At 38.7% G+C, this 16,252-nt stretch overlaps 2 protein-coding genes across 16 annotated transcripts in view; one reads left to right on the top strand and one right to left on the bottom strand.

The window, feature by feature from the left end:
- sls (sallimus) overlaps positions 1 to 16,252 on the bottom strand; it is a 246,553-nt gene that overhangs the window by 50,523 nt on the left and 179,778 nt on the right. For 9 of the 12 annotated variants that reach the window (XM_076619154.1, XM_076619009.1, XM_076618956.1 and 6 more), the window contains 11 exons: positions 8,650 to 16,245; positions 7,284 to 8,056; positions 6,204 to 6,663; positions 5,312 to 5,412; positions 5,130 to 5,227; positions 4,436 to 4,656; positions 3,642 to 3,716; positions 1,458 to 1,562; positions 797 to 985; positions 341 to 551; positions 184 to 253 (listed from right to left, as the gene is read on the bottom strand). In XM_076619154.1, coding sequence (XP_076475269.1) covers positions 184 to 253; positions 341 to 551; positions 797 to 985; positions 1,458 to 1,562; positions 3,642 to 3,716; positions 4,436 to 4,656; positions 5,130 to 5,227; positions 5,312 to 5,412; positions 6,204 to 6,663; positions 7,284 to 8,056; positions 8,650 to 16,245 — 9,899 coding nt within the window. Of the gene's footprint in view, positions 1 to 183; positions 254 to 340; positions 552 to 796; positions 986 to 1,457; positions 1,563 to 1,650; positions 1,703 to 2,174; positions 3,717 to 4,435; positions 4,657 to 5,129; positions 5,228 to 5,311; positions 5,413 to 6,203; positions 6,664 to 7,283; positions 8,057 to 8,649; positions 16,246 to 16,252 lie in introns of those variants that run through there. The other 3 variants (XM_076618914.1, XM_076619126.1, XM_076618986.1) reach the window with 3 other exon arrangements.
- LOC117159383 (uncharacterized) overlaps positions 1 to 16,252 on the top strand; it is a 30,724-nt gene that overhangs the window by 4,205 nt on the left and 10,267 nt on the right. For all 4 annotated transcript variants that reach the window (XR_013058797.1, XR_004464571.2, XM_076620019.1 and 1 more), the window contains one exon: positions 5,308 to 5,397. Coding sequence is in view for 2 of the 4 variants with exons in the window: in XM_076620019.1 (XP_076476134.1) it covers positions 5,380 to 5,397 (18 nt within the window). In the remaining 2 variants the exon portion in view is untranslated. Of the gene's footprint in view, positions 1 to 5,307; positions 5,398 to 16,252 lie in introns of those variants that run through there.

Raw genomic sequence — 16,252 nt, 5'->3', positions numbered from 1 at the left:
GCATTTAATATATTTGTTATTTGGTATATTCTTGGATTATAACTTTCAGATCTTTTTTATCTAAATTAAGATTGTACTTGTTAAATTATTGAAATTTAAGTACAATTCCATTAGGCGTAAATTGTTTAAAAATTTTCTATACCATCTAACGTAATTGTATATATATTTAATTTTTGTATTTACCTCTGTTGGTTGTTCTTCAATAATCTCTGTCGTTTCGAGTACCTGAGTCTCTTCAACGTCGACAATTTTCCTAAACGTAAAATTTCCATTATAATTATATCTCTTCATATATAAAATGTTTATTATTAACACATATTTAACTACTAATTCTACTGACTTTTCCTCCGGCTGTTCTTTAGGAACCAGCTTCTCTTTGCGCACTTCCTTCTTGTCTATCTTCACACGTTCAGTCTTCACCTTCTCTTTCGTCTCTTTAGCCTTCTTCAACTCTGGCTTCTTCTTTTTCGGTTTCTCCTTAGGTTTGACTTCAGTCACCTGTTCTTCGACCACCTCTTCTTCGTCAAAGAATGTTGTCTTACCCGTTACATCTGAAGGAAGAATTCGTACGATATTCCACTTTCAATTAATTATATACAAATTTTAATATAGTTAATTTTTAATTAACGGTATAAAATTATCATTAACTTTATATTTTCATGCACTACCTCCTTTAAAATTCCTTATAAATTTTCCTTCAATTTTCTCACAATATTATTTAAATGACGTACAAGTTTTTAATGTTTAAACGTAAATAACATATATATAGTCTGGTAGATTAAAAAAGAAATGGTACCTGTTACGCGTAGTTTAGCTTTCGTCGTTGCCAAACCTATCTCACTGGTAGCTTTGCACACATAAGTAGCATCGTCTTCTTCGGTCGCGTGTTTAATCGTTAGCGATGTCTTTTTCTCTTCATCGGAGATACGAACTTTCACGTTCTGGGTATTGGAGACCAACTTGTCATTCTTGTACCATACAACGTCTAAAAATGAAAAAATAATGAAATCGAATTTATAATTAACATTCTATCGAATCAGTTTGTAAATTTATATTTACTTTGGCTGCAACAATAAAATTAAAAAATAGCTAATTTTAATTTATTCCACTTTACAATGTGTTTGCCATTATCTTACGAAATTCTCTTCAATCTTAATAGTAACGTTTTAATTTTAAATGATTCGTACAATTTGTGAACTGGTCTGATATGAGCATGTAAAATCTAACAACAATTGAACGATTGCAATTTCATATGTTTTTTTAAAACATATTTCCTCGTATTGGTATACGAGCTATTCAGAACTCAAATTGATCAACTCTGTTTTTTAAAAATTTCTCAATTTTAGTATCAAAGCAACTGGTATTTCCTGTTTCAAAAACAGATTGCCCTTGATTATAATCTTCTGCATGGCTCATATAGTAATTATTTGTGATGATTATTAAAAGTTGTAAAATACCTGGAGCAGGATTGCCAGAGTATACGCATTCAAACACCGCGGTTTCACCTTCCCTCGCATAAACGTCGGTTATCTCTTGGATGAATCGTGGTACAGATTGCGTGGCTAAAACCAGGACACGTAAATTGTGATAACCATTCAATGGGAACAAGAGAAAAGTCTATAAAACAAAAATCTTTAATAAACAGTTTACCTGATCTCTTGATTGGTGATTGTGCGACTAGCGTGACCCCGATGTCAGTAATCTGGTTAGCCGAACGAGAAAAGGACAAAACACTCGTACACAAAGAAAATCCATGCGAAACAACAATTTTATGAAAAGCATAAGAAATAATTAATCTTATTATACAAGGCGATTCGTGCAACTCAAACGAGTCATATCTCTTCGTTGATTAACATTCAAGGAAAATATTAGAAGAAAAAGAAGATATTAAAGTTTCGATATTAAAGGTAAAACATTTTTTAACTTTCAAGTTTTAAACTGATCAATTTCGGACCGTGTTATCTCAATATATTTTTATGTAGAATTTTTTTATACAAATGATTGTATCTGTGCAAAAAAAATGTATGTCTTCTCAAAAAATCCCTTGAAATGATTCATCTTTTTCCTCGAGTTTTTTCTTCTAACTTTAGTCAAAAATGGACTATTGACTTGTTTCAATTGTTACGTAAATCAGCCTGTAGCTATATTGTTAGTAATTCGATCAACAAGAATACCTGACATGGTGCCTCTTTCATCCTCACTATGATGTTCACTGCATGAAACCTCGGACGTCGACATGTTTCCAGCTAATCCAAGGTTTCCACTGCATTGACTCTCCAACAACAAAAATTCTTGCAACTCTTCTTGACTATCTGCTGTATGCAATTGTTGAAAAGCTTCCAAATCAATTTCTCTCGGTTCCAAAGGGTACATCTTTGGATCCATCATCAAGTTGCCAAAACGACGTTCTTTCGACCATCTTGCTACTGGAATTCTAGATTTTGGATAAGTATGATATTTCCTCGCGTGGTCATATTCCAACGTAGTTTCCATCATCTTTCCAGCGCCATAATGCTCGGTAGCGAATTTATTTTGCCCACTTCCGGTCGAAGCTTCGCTGTTCTCCTCGATAGGCGACAGATAGACGCCAGTTTCTGGAACGTTCAAATGTTCAGAGTGAACGTGGCTCCTTTTCTCAGTTCTCGGAGGTGGAAACTCGTCGAAGTCCAATACGATCTTCTTTTTCCTTTGCGTTCTTAATGACTCCATTTTAGACTCGTCTTTCTCTACCGATATCTTATCGATATTCTGCGTGGTTTTATTTATTGTTTCGTCATTACTAGTCGTATCAAAAGCATGAGTCTCTTCTTTCAATTTAACACTTTTGCCCAGTTTTACCGCAACTAATTTATCTGCGGATTTTATTGCTTTTGATTTTTCCAATCTCGTAGGCGAAGGAGAGTTCGATTTACCTGTTGCTTTCCTCAGCTTCTCGCTCGACGTGGATTCGTTGATCTTTGAACACTTTGCTCGGACCGGAGACGGAGATCTAGCTTTCACGGTCGTCACGATCGTTCCCCTTATTGGCGAGGTCGACTTTTCCAACGTCAAAGGCTTCGACAATTTCACCTTCTGCATATTAGAAGATTTACTCGTGTTACTTCCATCTCGTCTACTTTTCATTGAAACAGTCGTCGAAAGCGATTTCGTCTCCGCGCTCCTTTTCGTCACGGTTTTCTCCTCCAAACTCTCCGATTTCTTTTTCTTCACCACTTTACTTAACCTTTCACCTTTCATCTTTTTATCCATACTTTTTTGTTCGTATCTAATCTCGTATTTGTCATTAGATTTAGATTCACAACTATTTTCGATATTTTGATCCAAAATCGTTCCTCTCTGAGTAATATTCATCTCCCAAGAATATTTTGTACTAGTAATCTCTTGTTCGATCTCTGTGGAGTCGGAGAATCTTCTGGACAAGAAGAATCCTTTCTGAGAAGAATCTTCCTCCTCGAAACACCTCTTACCTTCGTCGTCGATGTTCATTAGAGTTCTTGTGGAAGAGAATTCGCTGATCATCGTCGAGCTATCTCTTTGAGAACCTTCGTCCCTAATGGCGCGATCGTCCAGGCTATCCGTCGAAAAGCTGCACTCTGCTTCACTCAGCATGCAATCGATCGCCTGTGACCGACGACTCTTACCTCTGAGAGCTTCTTGCATCTCCTCCATTTCGGCCACCCATGATGGTTTCCTGTACTCCTTTGTTCCGAGGATTCCTAAGGAATCGAGGGATTATTAGCGATGTATTCGCATCTTCGACCCTTTCAGTCCCATCTTCCAAGCGACCTGATAATTCTTTTTAAGCCTTTGCATTTTAGATCAAAGCATTCTTTTCCGCTTCTTGGCTTTCGAATCATTTCGTGAAATTGTTTGCAACCTTTTTAATGGGAAAATCTGAACGCGAGAATTTTGAAAAGCACGTGTTGCAATTTGTAATTTTCAGAAGTTTGAAAATTTCGACATTTAGAAATTTAGAGATTTGACAATTTAGACATTTAGAAGTTTAAAAGATTTGGTGATTTAGAAATTTTTTATTTTAGTATTTTTTTCTTCTCTGCAATCATAAAATTAGGAAATTTCGCTACAAGAGTTGTTTAAATTAATCTGCGGATTAATACCAAATTAGGAATCTCATGATTAATTTCACATAAAAATTCGAGAGCCAATGGATGGAACTCAAAGGGTCCGAGTAGCTGGCAGAACGCTAAATGAAAGAATATAAAAAAAGTGTATAAAAGTGATAGGATGTGCGTGTTCAGTGTGAGTTTTGAGACATAATATTTATGAGGGAGATACAGGGAGAGCATTGGGAGATTTTCGCTGTTGAATCCAATCGAAGAAGAGCGTAGCTGAAAAGAACTCGTATCAAGCAGATTAGCGAAGCTTCTACAACTTTCGAAAATTGCTTCTTCGTTCGGGATGAACGAATCGTTACCTTCTACAGACAGGTACGTCATCGTGGTCGATACGCCGAGTGGATTGTGTACTTCGAACACAATCTCACCCGTGTCGTCGGGATATGTTTCAGCTATCGTCAGTATCGACGTGCCATCGTCGAATTCCTCGATTTGGAATTCTTCGGACGGCATGATCTCCTGGCCTTGCTTGTACCATTTTCCTTCTGGTTTCGGTTTTCCCTTGACCTTCACTTCCAGTCTATGAAAAAGTAGAACACAATAAAAATTGATAAAAATGATTGAAAATAGCTAGATTTGATTTAATAAAATTCTCAGCTTTATCCATAAGAAATTATCGATGGTAATAGTATAATTATTAGATATATTATACGTTATAATATACACATATTAGATATATTGGATAAATTAAATTAACCATTAGTGTTTAGTCGAAAGGATCAGCTTTGTCTAACTCGAAAGTAACATTCTACTTATTGGGTTGTTAACTAAGTGATTGCGGTTTTTGTTATTACCATCTAATGATAAAATCCGTAATCACTTAGTTGCCAACCCAATAGATATAGCGTAAAATACAGCTGGATTTCTTTGATTCTCAAGTGCAGATATAAAAATTGTAACGATTTTGTTTTCGTAAAAATATGTACGGTTATTTTCCACGGGTTCGCATACGCGTGAAAGTTTTCCTAAATGTTTGCAACATCATCTTTTTACCTGGTTAACTCTCCGACTTTGGTAGGAATTAACTGAGGAAGTTTCTTTATTATCTCCGGCGCAGATTCCTCTGTGTCCGTGTCGAACAAGGGAGTTTCCTAAAAAAAAAAGAATTAAATTGAAAAATGATACGTATTTATAGAAAAATCGAAATTTATGCAAAGTGATTTTTCTATAGGTACCTTGGGAGATAAGAGATCCTCTTCCGAACCACTCTGCCCTGTAGTGAGAGACGTCGCAACGATCGAGGATGCGATCTCCGAATCTGGTACGTACTCGTATGCTACGAAGGGAAAAATATTATTATAAAAATCGGATTATAGTTTTCTGAAATGTACATTTCATAAAACATTTCATCTTGATTTTTCATATTCTTGTAATACTATCTTTTATATCAAACTTAAATAGTATTATTTTTATTAATTTATATTATTTCTTCATTATATTTAATATTATTTTACAATCTGCTGTGCAAAATTTTCTCACCACACGTTCCGTACCAAATTTAAATAAATGTCATTTGTTCAACCATAACAATTCAATATACAGGGTGGTTGGTAACTGGTGGTACAAGCGGAAAGGGGGTGATTCTACGCGAAAAAAGAAATGGAAAATATAGAATAAAAAATTTTTTTTTTAATTTTTTCATCGAGACAACAATCTACAGTGAGATCCGTTATAACGTACCGCACGCGTACCGAGCGAAAATTCAAAGTCGATTTTCTCGAAAACAAAGTCTCAAACGAAAAATTTTTATTCTATATTTTCGACTTCTTTTTTCGCGTAGAATCACCCCCTTTCCGCCTGTACCACCAGTTACCAACCACCCTGTATAATAAAGGCTCCTCAGCCGTAATTTTATTATTCGACACATAAACTATTATCAAATTCTTTCAAATTGTCACTTTTAGTATTACCATTAAGTTTATATTTCTACGTATTAATTTGTCTGTACAAAACTGTCTCATAAATTTCCCCTAAATTTTCTCAAAATCTTATTTATCATCTCGAATTTAATCATCTCTATTATTATTTACAAACAACAATAATTAAATACACGATAAAATTCATTACCTTCCACGATAAGCGACGTCATGCAAACGGCCTCGCCAACAGGATTCACGGCACGACAAGTGTATTCTCCGGCATCTTCAGGGAATACTTCGGTTATGGCCAAACTGCACACACCTTCCGTGTCTTGTATAATAGTAATCTCTTTGCCCTCTTTGATAGGTTTGTTGTCGTGGTACCATTCCACTTTAGGCGTAGGTTTCCCATGGACGATGCACGTCAGGTTTGCGCTTTCACCGTCCATGACCCTGACCGGTGACAATCGTTTAACAAACGTCGGTGAAACAAGCTCAACGGTTTCTTCCCACGGTGTCTCCAACACATTTATCGTCGCCGTACAGGTGACTGATCCGCCAACGTTTTCGGCGCGACAGGTGTACGTGCCCGCAAACTCGGGCTTGATCTCCTTGATCATGAGGATCGATCTGTTCTCTTGCGTCACAATCCTTACCTGTGGCGTGGACTGCAATAGAAATTCACAAATTATTATCTTCGTAATTCTCAAGAGTCTCTGGTATCGTTAATTTCCAGTGTAGATATTTTAAATCTTTAAACACAAATTGTTTATTATTTGCGATGTTTGAGGGTTTCTCCTATGATTAACTTCCGACGAGGATTTTAGAATTCTAAATGCAAATTGTCCTTTATTCGCTGACTTTTAATGATTTCTGTTGGATTTTCGATGCAAACATTTTTCTGAGGATTCCAAGTGCAAATTGTCTTTTATCTGTGATTTTCAAACGTTCTTGTCTTAACTTTAAACGCAAACGTTTGGAATTCTTGATAGAAATCATCGTCTATTTGTAATTTTTTAGAATTTTCGTTATAGATAACTAGTTTCCAACGTATGTATTCTGAATTTTTGGTACAAGTGTCTCGTTATTTAATGAGAGATGTAGTTAGCTGTTACTAAGATTCTTAGAATGATACGAAAGCCTCGAAGAGAAGTCAAAGGATGTGGAAAATGAATTTGAAAATATAAGCAGAGAAACAAGTGTGTAAATGTTAAAAAATACAAACGCAGAAAAAAATATAAGGAGAAACAGGAAAATGGATAAATACGAAAGTAGAAAGCTGAAGTACCTCCAGAGGACGAGTTTCGTGGAACCACTGGAAGGAGGCTGTCGGATAGGATTCAACACGTGTTTCCATGATCACGACCTCTCCTTCGGCGACAATCTGTGGTTGTAGCGGCTCGATAAACCTCGGAGCTTTCACTTCGTCTGTCTTGTCCTCGCGTTCTTTCACCGTAACAGAGCCCGAACTTCTCGCCTCTCCAACAGGATTTTGAACTCTAACCTCGTATTTCCCGCCATCTTTCTTCGTCGCCTCAGGAATATATAATTCAGTGGTAGTTTCATAAATATTTATCACCCGTTTGTCAGATGGGACAATTTCAGTTCCATTGCGGAACCATTTCACTTTTGGCGTTGGTTTGCTCTCGAAATCGGCTGACAAAGTTAGAGGTTTTCCAAGTTCGGCTACCAAGGCTGGTAAAGGCCTGGTGATCTTTGGTGCTCTTAGAACTTCCGGTTTAGTGACCCTCACCGCGGTACCGATCACCAAATTAGCTCTGCATTCGGCACGACCGAATTTATTCACAGCTCGAACGCGATAAATCGTCTCGTCCTCTTTCATTGGCTCCAATATGTGCAATTTTGCTTCACCGGTTTCAGGATTGAAGGTGATTTCTCTACCCTTTTGAGGTTTCAGTTCTTGCTCTCCGCGATACCATTTTACTTCCGGCACCGGTGTTCCAGTGACCACACATTCAAGTAGAGCTGGTTTGTGCTCTTCCACCATGAGAGGCTTAATAGGTGTTGCGAAGTGTGGCGCTACGCCTTCTTCCTCTTTTTCTGTGAAATAGAACGTCGTATGAGTTTATGGTAATTGTAAAGTGGAACGATCACGCGACGATACTGTAAAACTTCATGCAAAACACATCTGCATAATAGCGTAGATTGTACGCAACGAGCATAGAATTTTAATTTCGTTAAAATACTCGGATGTATATAATTATAATTATCATTATTTTCATTAATAATTGAAATATTCAAGAATAATTATTAATAAAAATAATGGCTTTTTTTGAACGTAAAGCGAACAGGCTTGCCGATCGCTAAAATTAAATAAAAAAGTAAACAGTAAAATTTCTGAAACTTAAAATACAAACTTTTAAAAATTTGTATATATATTCTTATAGGTTATATGTGATTTATAAAAAATTGCTTCCCTTTCAATTAAGTGTATCTACATTACCCTATAGAAATAAGAAAAACACACAGTAACAACAAAGAAACACAGGTAGAAAGCATCGTTCACACGTTTGCCAAGAAATTTCATAAATCCATAGAGTCGTAAGCCATTTGTAAAAACTCGTTAATTCCATAAGCCATAAAAAATTGAAGGAAAACGATCACACAGACGTCACAACACACAGATCTAGTACCGAATATCACGAGATTCACGGTGGACGTGGCTACTCCAGCGGGATTTGACGCTCTGCAAGAATACATGCCGGCATCCTCTTCTTTCACCTTAGTTATCTCCAACGAGGCTGTCGTTTCGTAGATGGTCATTATATACTTCTCACTGGCGTGAAGCTCCTGCTCGTTTCTGTACCAGGTAATTTCGGGGAATGGACTGCCGAACACTGTACATGTGAATTCTGCGGTTGTTTCTGGTTGCGCGATAACGGGTTGTAGCTTCTGAATGAACCTCGGAGCGATCTTTTTGTCTTTGTCCGTGATGGATATTTCTACTTGCGTACGCTGCTTGCGTCTGCTCTTACGATCCTCCACTGTTTCTTCTTTGATCTTTGTTTCGACCTCGACTACATCTTTCGTGACCACATCTTTTACTTTTTCCTCCACTCTAACCTCTTCTACGGTAACAGTTTCATCGATCACTTCTGCCTTTTCTATAGGAACAGGTACAGGTACCTCTTCTGGTTTCTTTTTAGGTTTCCTCCATGGTATTTTAGCCACTGTTTCTTCCTTCTCTTCTATCTCTTTTGGTTTCTCTAATTTCACTGGTTTCAATTCTGGTATTTTTTCTTCCTTAGGTTTCTCTTCGGGTTTCTCCTTTTTGATAGGTTTCAGAGTTACCTCTTCGGGTACTTCCTTTTCCTGTGGCTTCTTGGGTATTGGTCTAAGACGAACCTCATCTTTCTCTTCTACTACTTCTACCTTTTCTTTCTTGACTGGTTTAAGAACCACTTCCTCTACTTTTTCAATGAATTCTTCGTGTTTCTCGACTGGTTTCAATTCGACTACTTCCTTCTCTTCTTCCGGTTTCTTTGGACGTCGTTTCTTTATCCTAGAGACTTCTGTTTCAACGATCTCTTCGATTACTGTATCTTCTTTGTGTACCACTTCAGGTTTGATCTCTACAATTTCAACTTTTTCTTCGACGACTTCTTTCACCATTTCTTTCTTCGGTGCCCTCCAGGGAATTACGGGCGCTTCTACAGGTTTATGTTCTTCGATCTCTTTAACCACCACTTGGGTCATCTCTTTAGCTTCCACTTTCTGTTCCACGACCGTTGTTTCCTCCGAGACCACTTTCTCTTGATCGATCGGTACGACTGTGACTTCTTCTCGGAAATCGACGACCTTCTTCGCCTTTTTGCCAACGCGCCATGGTAATATGGATTCAGGTTTTTCCTCTTCTTTAGGTTTCTCCTCGACTTTTTCAGGGACTGGCTTCGGAACCGGTTTTAATTTCACTTCCTCCGGTTTCTCCTCTTCTGGTTTCTCGATAGGTTTGCCTGGTTTCAGCTTAACTTCTGGCTTCTTTTCTTCTTCCGGCTTCTCTTTTTCTATAGGTTTCAAAGTAACTTCTTCTGGTTTCTTCTCATCCTTCGGAAGACGTTTGACGGGCTTTAAAGTAACTTCTTCTGGCTTCTCCTCTACTTCCTTGGGAAGTCGCTTAACAGGTTTTAACGTAACTTCTGGCTTTTCCTCCTCTGGTTTCTCCTTCTTAATTGGTTTCAAAGTAACTTCTTCCTTCTCCACTTCTTCCTTAGGAAGACGTTTAACTGGCTTCAATGTTATCTCTTCAGGCTTTTCTTCTTCTGGTTTCTTCAAATGCTTGACAGGTTTTAATTTAACTTCAGGTTTTTCCTCCTCTGGTTTCTCTTTCTTAATTGGTTTCAGAGCAACTTCTTCCTTCTCCACTTCTTCCTTGGGAAGACGCTTGACAGGTTTCAATGTCACTTCTTCCGGTTTTTCCTCCTCTTGCTTGGGAAGTCGCCTAACAGGTTTCAACGTAACTTCTGGTTTTTCTTCTTCTGGTTTCTCTTTCTGAATTGGTTTCAAAGTAACTTCTTCCTTCTCCACTTCTTCCTTAGGAAGACGTTTAACTGGCTTCAATGTTATCTCTTCAGGCTTTTCTTCTTCTGGTTTCTTCAAATGCTTGACAGGTTTTAATTTAACTTCAGGTTTTTCCTCCTCTGGTTTCTCTTTCTTAATTGGTTTCAGAGCAACTTCTTCCTTTTCCGCTTCTTCCTTGGGAAGACGCTTGACAGGTTTCAATGTCACTTCTTCTGGCTTTTCCTCTACTTCCTTGGGAAGTCGCTTAACAGGTTTTAATGTAACTTCTGGTTTTTCTTCTTCAGGTTTCTCCTTCTTAATTGGTTTCAAAGTAACTTCTTCCTTCTCCACTTCTTCCTTAGGAAGACGCTTGACAGGTTTCAATGTCACTTCTTCTGGCTTCTCCTCTACTTCCTTGGGAAGTCGCTTAACAGGTTTTAACGTAACTTCTGGTTTTTCTTCTTCAGGTTTCTCCTTCTTAATTGGTTTTAAAGTAACTTCTTCCTTCTCTACTTCTTCCTTGGGAAGACGCTTGACAGGTTTCAATGTCACTTCTTCTGGCTTCTCCTCTACTTCCTTGGGAAGTCGCTTAACAGGTTTTAATGTAACTTCTGGTTTTTCTTCTTCAGGTTTCTCCTTCTTAATTGGTTTCAAAGTAACTTCTTCCTTCTCCACCTCTTCCTTAGGAAGACGCTTGACAGGTTTCAATGTCACTTCTTCTGGCTTCTCCTCTACTTCCTTGGGAAGTCGCTTAACAGGTTTTAACGTAACTTCTGGTTTTTCTTCTTCAGGTTTCTCCTTCTTAATTGGTTTTAAAGTAACTTCTTCCTTCTCCACTTCTTCCTTGGGAAGACGCTTGACAGGTTTCAATGTCACTTCTTCCGGTTTTTCCTCCTCTTGCTTGGGAAGGCGTCTAACAGGTTTTAACGTAACTTCTGGTTTTTCTTCTTCTGGTTTCTCTTTCTGAATTGGTTTCAGAGTAACTTCTTCCTTCTCCACTTCTTCCTTGGGAAGACGCTTGACAGGTTTCAACATCACTTCTTCCGGTTTTTCCTCCTCTTGCTTGGGAAGTCGCCTAACAGGTTTCAATTTAACTTCTGGTTTTTCCTCCTCTGGTTTCTCTTTCTTAATTGGTTTCAGAGTAACTTCTTCCTTCTCCACCTCTTCCTTAGGAAGATGTTTAACTGGCTTCAATGTTATCTCTTCAGGTTTTTCTTCTTCTGGTTTCTTCAAATGCTTGACAGGTTTCAATTTAACTTCAGGTTTTTCCTCCTCTGGTTTCTCTTTCTTAATTGGTTTCAGAGTAACTTCTTCCTTCTCCACTTCTTCCTTGGGAAGACGCTTGACAGGTTTCAACGTCACTTCTTCCGGTCTTTCCTCCTCTTGCTTGGGAAGGCGCCTAACAGGTTTCAATTTAACTTCTGGTTTTTCCTCCTCTGGTTTCTCTTTCTTAATTGGTTTCAGAGTAACTTCTTCCTTCTCCACTTCTTCCTTGGGAAGACGCTTGGCAGGTTTCAATGTCACTTCTTCCGGTTTTTCCTCCTCTTGCTTGGGAAGGCGCCTAACAGGTTTTAACGTAACTTCTGGTTTTTCTTCTTCTGGTTTCTCTTTTTGAATTGGTTTCAGAGTAACTTCTTCCTTCTCCACTTCTTCCTTGGGAAGACGCTTGACAGGTTTCAATGTCACTTCTTCCGGTTTTTCCTCCTCTTGCTTGGGAAGTCGCCTAACAGGTTTCAACGTAACTTCTGGTTTTTCTTCTTCTGGTTTCTCTTTCTTAATTGGTTTCAGAGTAACTTCTTCCTTCTCCACTTCTTCCTTGGGAAGACGCTTGGCAGGTTTCAATGTCACTTCTTCCGGTTTTTCCTCCTCTTGCTTGGGAAGTCGCCTAACAGGTTTCAATTTAACTTCAGGTTTTTCCTCCTCTGGTTTCTCTTTCTTAATTGGTTTCAGAGTAACTTCTTCCTTCTCCACTTCTTCCTTGGGAAGACGCTTGACAGGTTTCAATGTCACTTCTTCCGGTTTTTCCTCCTCTTGCTTGGGAAGGCGCCTAACAGGTTTTAACGTAACTTCTGGTTTTTCTTCTTCTGGTTTCTCTTTCTTAATTGGTTTCAAAGTAACTTCTTCCTTCTCCACTTCTTCCTTAGGAAGTCGCTTGACAGGTTTCAATGTCAATTCTTCTGGTTTCTCCTCCTCTGTTACTATCTTTTTAGCTGGTTTCTTTCCAGGTTGCCATTGCAATTCAGCCTTCTTTCCCAAAACTTCTCCATTCTCCACTGCTTTAGGCTTCTCCATTGGTTTGAGCGTTATTTCTTTAGGTGTTTCTTTCTCTTTGGGGATTTTCTGAATCGGTTTCAAAGTTACTTCCTCTGTTTCTACCTTTTCTTCTGGCTTCCTCTCTTTTCTCGTAGGTTTTAATACAACAGCTGTAAAGTCTTCAGTTTCGGCCTCTTTTATTTCCTTCGCAACGTCTTCACGTTCTTGAGGCTTCTTTCCTCGTTTAACCGGTTTTAAGGTCACCGACTTAAAGTCGCCGATGCTTTCTTCCTCTTTCTTGACTACCTTTTCATCTACAATCTCCTTCTCTTCAGTTACTTTCTCTAAAATCCTTTCTTCCTCCTTGTCGATTATTTTTTCTTCAGAAACTACCGGTTTCTTGGGCTTCGCTTTTCTATGCCATGTCGTTTCTTCAATTTCTTTTATTTCTTCTTCTTTCGGTTTGATCGGTTTTACCTGCACTTTGTCTTCTTTTGGGGCTTCAGATTCAAGTTTTTCAAGTGGTTTCAGTTCTGGTTTCTCTCGTTCCTCCTCTTCGGGTTTCGGTTTTTGGAATGGCTTCAATTTGATCTCTTCTTTCGGCTTTTCTTCGGGCTTTCGTTTCGGAATGGGTTTCAGTTGCACTTCTTCCTTCTTTTCTTCTTCAATTGGAATGCGTTTGACAGGCTTCAGCTTCACTTCTTCCGGTTTCTCCTGTTCTTCTGGTACACGTTCACGTCTGGTAGGTTTCAATACAACTGATCTAATATCTTCAACCTGTTCTTCTTTCCTTTCCGGTATCTTACGTGGAACCTTCTTATCTCGAAGCCATGGGACCTTTTCCAGTTTCTCTTTTTCTTCCTCTGGTTTCTCTTCAGGTTGAACTTCTGGATGAAGTTTTTGCGGAATTTCTGGCTTCTCTTCCTTCTGTTTCTTTCCTCGTATCCATGGAACAGGTACTTCTTCTTCAGGCTGAACTTTCTGCAGAACGTCCGGCTTCTCTTCCTTCAGCTTCTTTCCTCGTACCCATGGAACAGGCACTTCTTCTTCGGGCTGAACTTTTTGCGGAACTTCCGGCTTCTCTTCCTTCGGCTTCTTCCCTCGTATCCATGGCACCGGCACTTCTTCTTTTGCCTGTTTTTCAGTCGTCTTTTCAGTCTTTTCGACGTCGAGAAGAGTAGTATCCTCTTCTTCGTGATAAGGAATCTTTTCTGTAGGTTTCTTTTTACCTCTGGCCCAAGGAACTGGCACTTCTTTCAGTTTTTCCTCAGACTCGATATCTTTCTTCACATCCAAGATCGTTTTATCTTCTTCTTCCTGGTATGGTGCTTTTTCTTTTGGTTTCCTTTCTTTTCTCCAAGTTTTTACTTTTTCTGTCTTCTCTTCCTCAACTTTCTCTTCTTTGTCGATCTTTAATAGCTTTGTATCTTCTTCTTCGATGAATTGTGTCTTATCTGTCACCTTCTGCAAATCTACTTTGTCTAAAGTTTCCTTCTTAATTTCTCTCTTCTCCGTTTTCGTCGGTTTCAGCGTGACTTCTTCCAGACTTTCTCTACGAATTTCTCTTTGCTCAACTTTAGTCTTCTTCAAAGTTATTTTCTCCTCAGTCCAAGGTTTAGTTTCCGGTTTCTTTTCAACTTCTTCTATCTTCTTGACCTGTTTATCAACTTTGACCGTAGTTTCTGTGTCTTTGGAGACTTGAAGAAGGGTCGTGTCTTCCTCTTCAGTGAGCACGTCTTTTCTTTCAGGCTTTTTAGATACTTCTTTTACTTCCTTCTTGGGAATTGGTTTCAAATCCACTGCTTCAAGACTTGGTTTCTCAATTTCTCCCTTTTCTGGTCTGGATGGTTTTAATTCTACTGTCTCTATTTGTTCTTTGGGTATTTCTTTCTTGTCAGGTTTAGTTCTCTTCAAAGTTATCTTCTCATCAGTCCAAGGTTTAAGTTGCTCAACCTTCTCCGTTGAAATCGACTCTTTTCTGAGTTTCTTCACTCGAGTGTCTTTGGTAACATCAAGCAACGTCGTGTCTTCCTGTTCTACGTAATCAGTTTTGTGTACGACTTCTTTCACTGTCTTCTCTGTGATTTCTTTCGTGACTGATTTAAGATCCACTGTTTCCAGACTTTCTTTTCGTACCGCAGATTTTATAATCTTTGATGGTTTCAACTCTACCGTTTCTATAGTTTCCTTTTCAACCTCTTTCTTCACAGGTTTCGCTTTCTTCAACGTCACTTTCTCTTCGGTCCAAGGTTTAGGCCCTTCTGGCTTCTCTTCTATCTTCTCTTTCCTCAATTTCTTCAGTTCTTCAGTCTTCGATACGTCTAATAAAGAAGTGTCTTCCTGTTCAAGGTATTCAGTCTTTTCAGTGATTTTCTCAGTGACTTTCTCAGTCACTGTCGTTGGAATAGGCTTCAAGTCCACCTTCTCCACACTCGGCTTTCGAATCGGAAGTTTCTCCACCTTGGATGGTTTCAGTTCCACAGTCTCTATAGTTTCTTTCTCAACTTCTTTCCTTATAGGTTTAGATTTCTTCAAGGTGATCTTTTCTTCTGTCCATGGCTTTGCCTGTTCTACCTTCTCTTCAATCTTCTCCTTCTTTATTTTTCTGACCTCTTCGGTTTTGGACACGTCCAACATGGACGTATCTTCTTGTTCAAGGTAATCAGTTTTCGAAATAATTTCTTCAGTAACTTTCTCAGTCACAGTTGTGGGAACAGGTTTCAGATCTACTTTTTCCAAGCTAGGTTTCTCAATATCCTTCTTAACGATCCGCGAAGGTTTCAGTTCCACAGGTTCTATAGTCTCTCTAGGAATCTCTTTCCTGTCAGGTTTCGCTTTCTTCAATGTAACCTTCTCTTCGGTCCAAGGTTTAGTCTCTTCCTTTCTCTTTTGAACAGTTTCGTCCACTTTCTTCGTGGTTTTAATAAATCTAGAGTCCTCTTCTTCCACGTAAGTCTCTGCTGTAGTCTCTTCCAGTCGAGCAATCTTCTCTTCAGTTCTCACATCTTTCGTTACTTCTTTCGTAACATGTTTCAAGTCAACAGCTTCCAGGCTAGCTCTTCTAATTTCTTTTTTCTCGATTTTCGCTGGTTTTAATTCAACTTCCTCTAATTTTTCTTTCGGTGTTTCGCGAGGTATCTGTGGAGTTTTCTTTAATACTATAGCTTCTTCGGTCCAAGGCTTAACTTGGGACTCTGTCCCTTGTAATTTGTCCAAAGATGTGTCACGAGATTTCGGTTTCTCTTTTCGCCATGGCGTCACGTCGCCAAGTCGAGGTCGATGATGAACTCGCCCCTTTCTCCAAGGTAACGATTCATCCCCTGGTTGTAAAGGTATTTCAAGTGGCAATCCATTCTCATCTAAGGGTAACGGTTCAAGGACAATGTCCTTGCCCGTACCAAGACCTATCGATGGTTTCACGCCGGTTTTCGCGCCTGGTCCCGTTTCTGCAGGAACTTCGTAATACGCTCCTTTTCTCTCTGCAAT

This window comes from Bombus vancouverensis, chromosome 1 (assembly GCF_051014615.1).
Source record: "Bombus vancouverensis nearcticus chromosome 1, iyBomVanc1_principal, whole genome shotgun sequence".
Lineage (NCBI taxonomy): Eukaryota > Metazoa > Arthropoda > Insecta > Hymenoptera > Apidae > Bombus > Bombus vancouverensis.
This window is presented reverse-complemented; position numbering and strand designations above follow the sequence as displayed.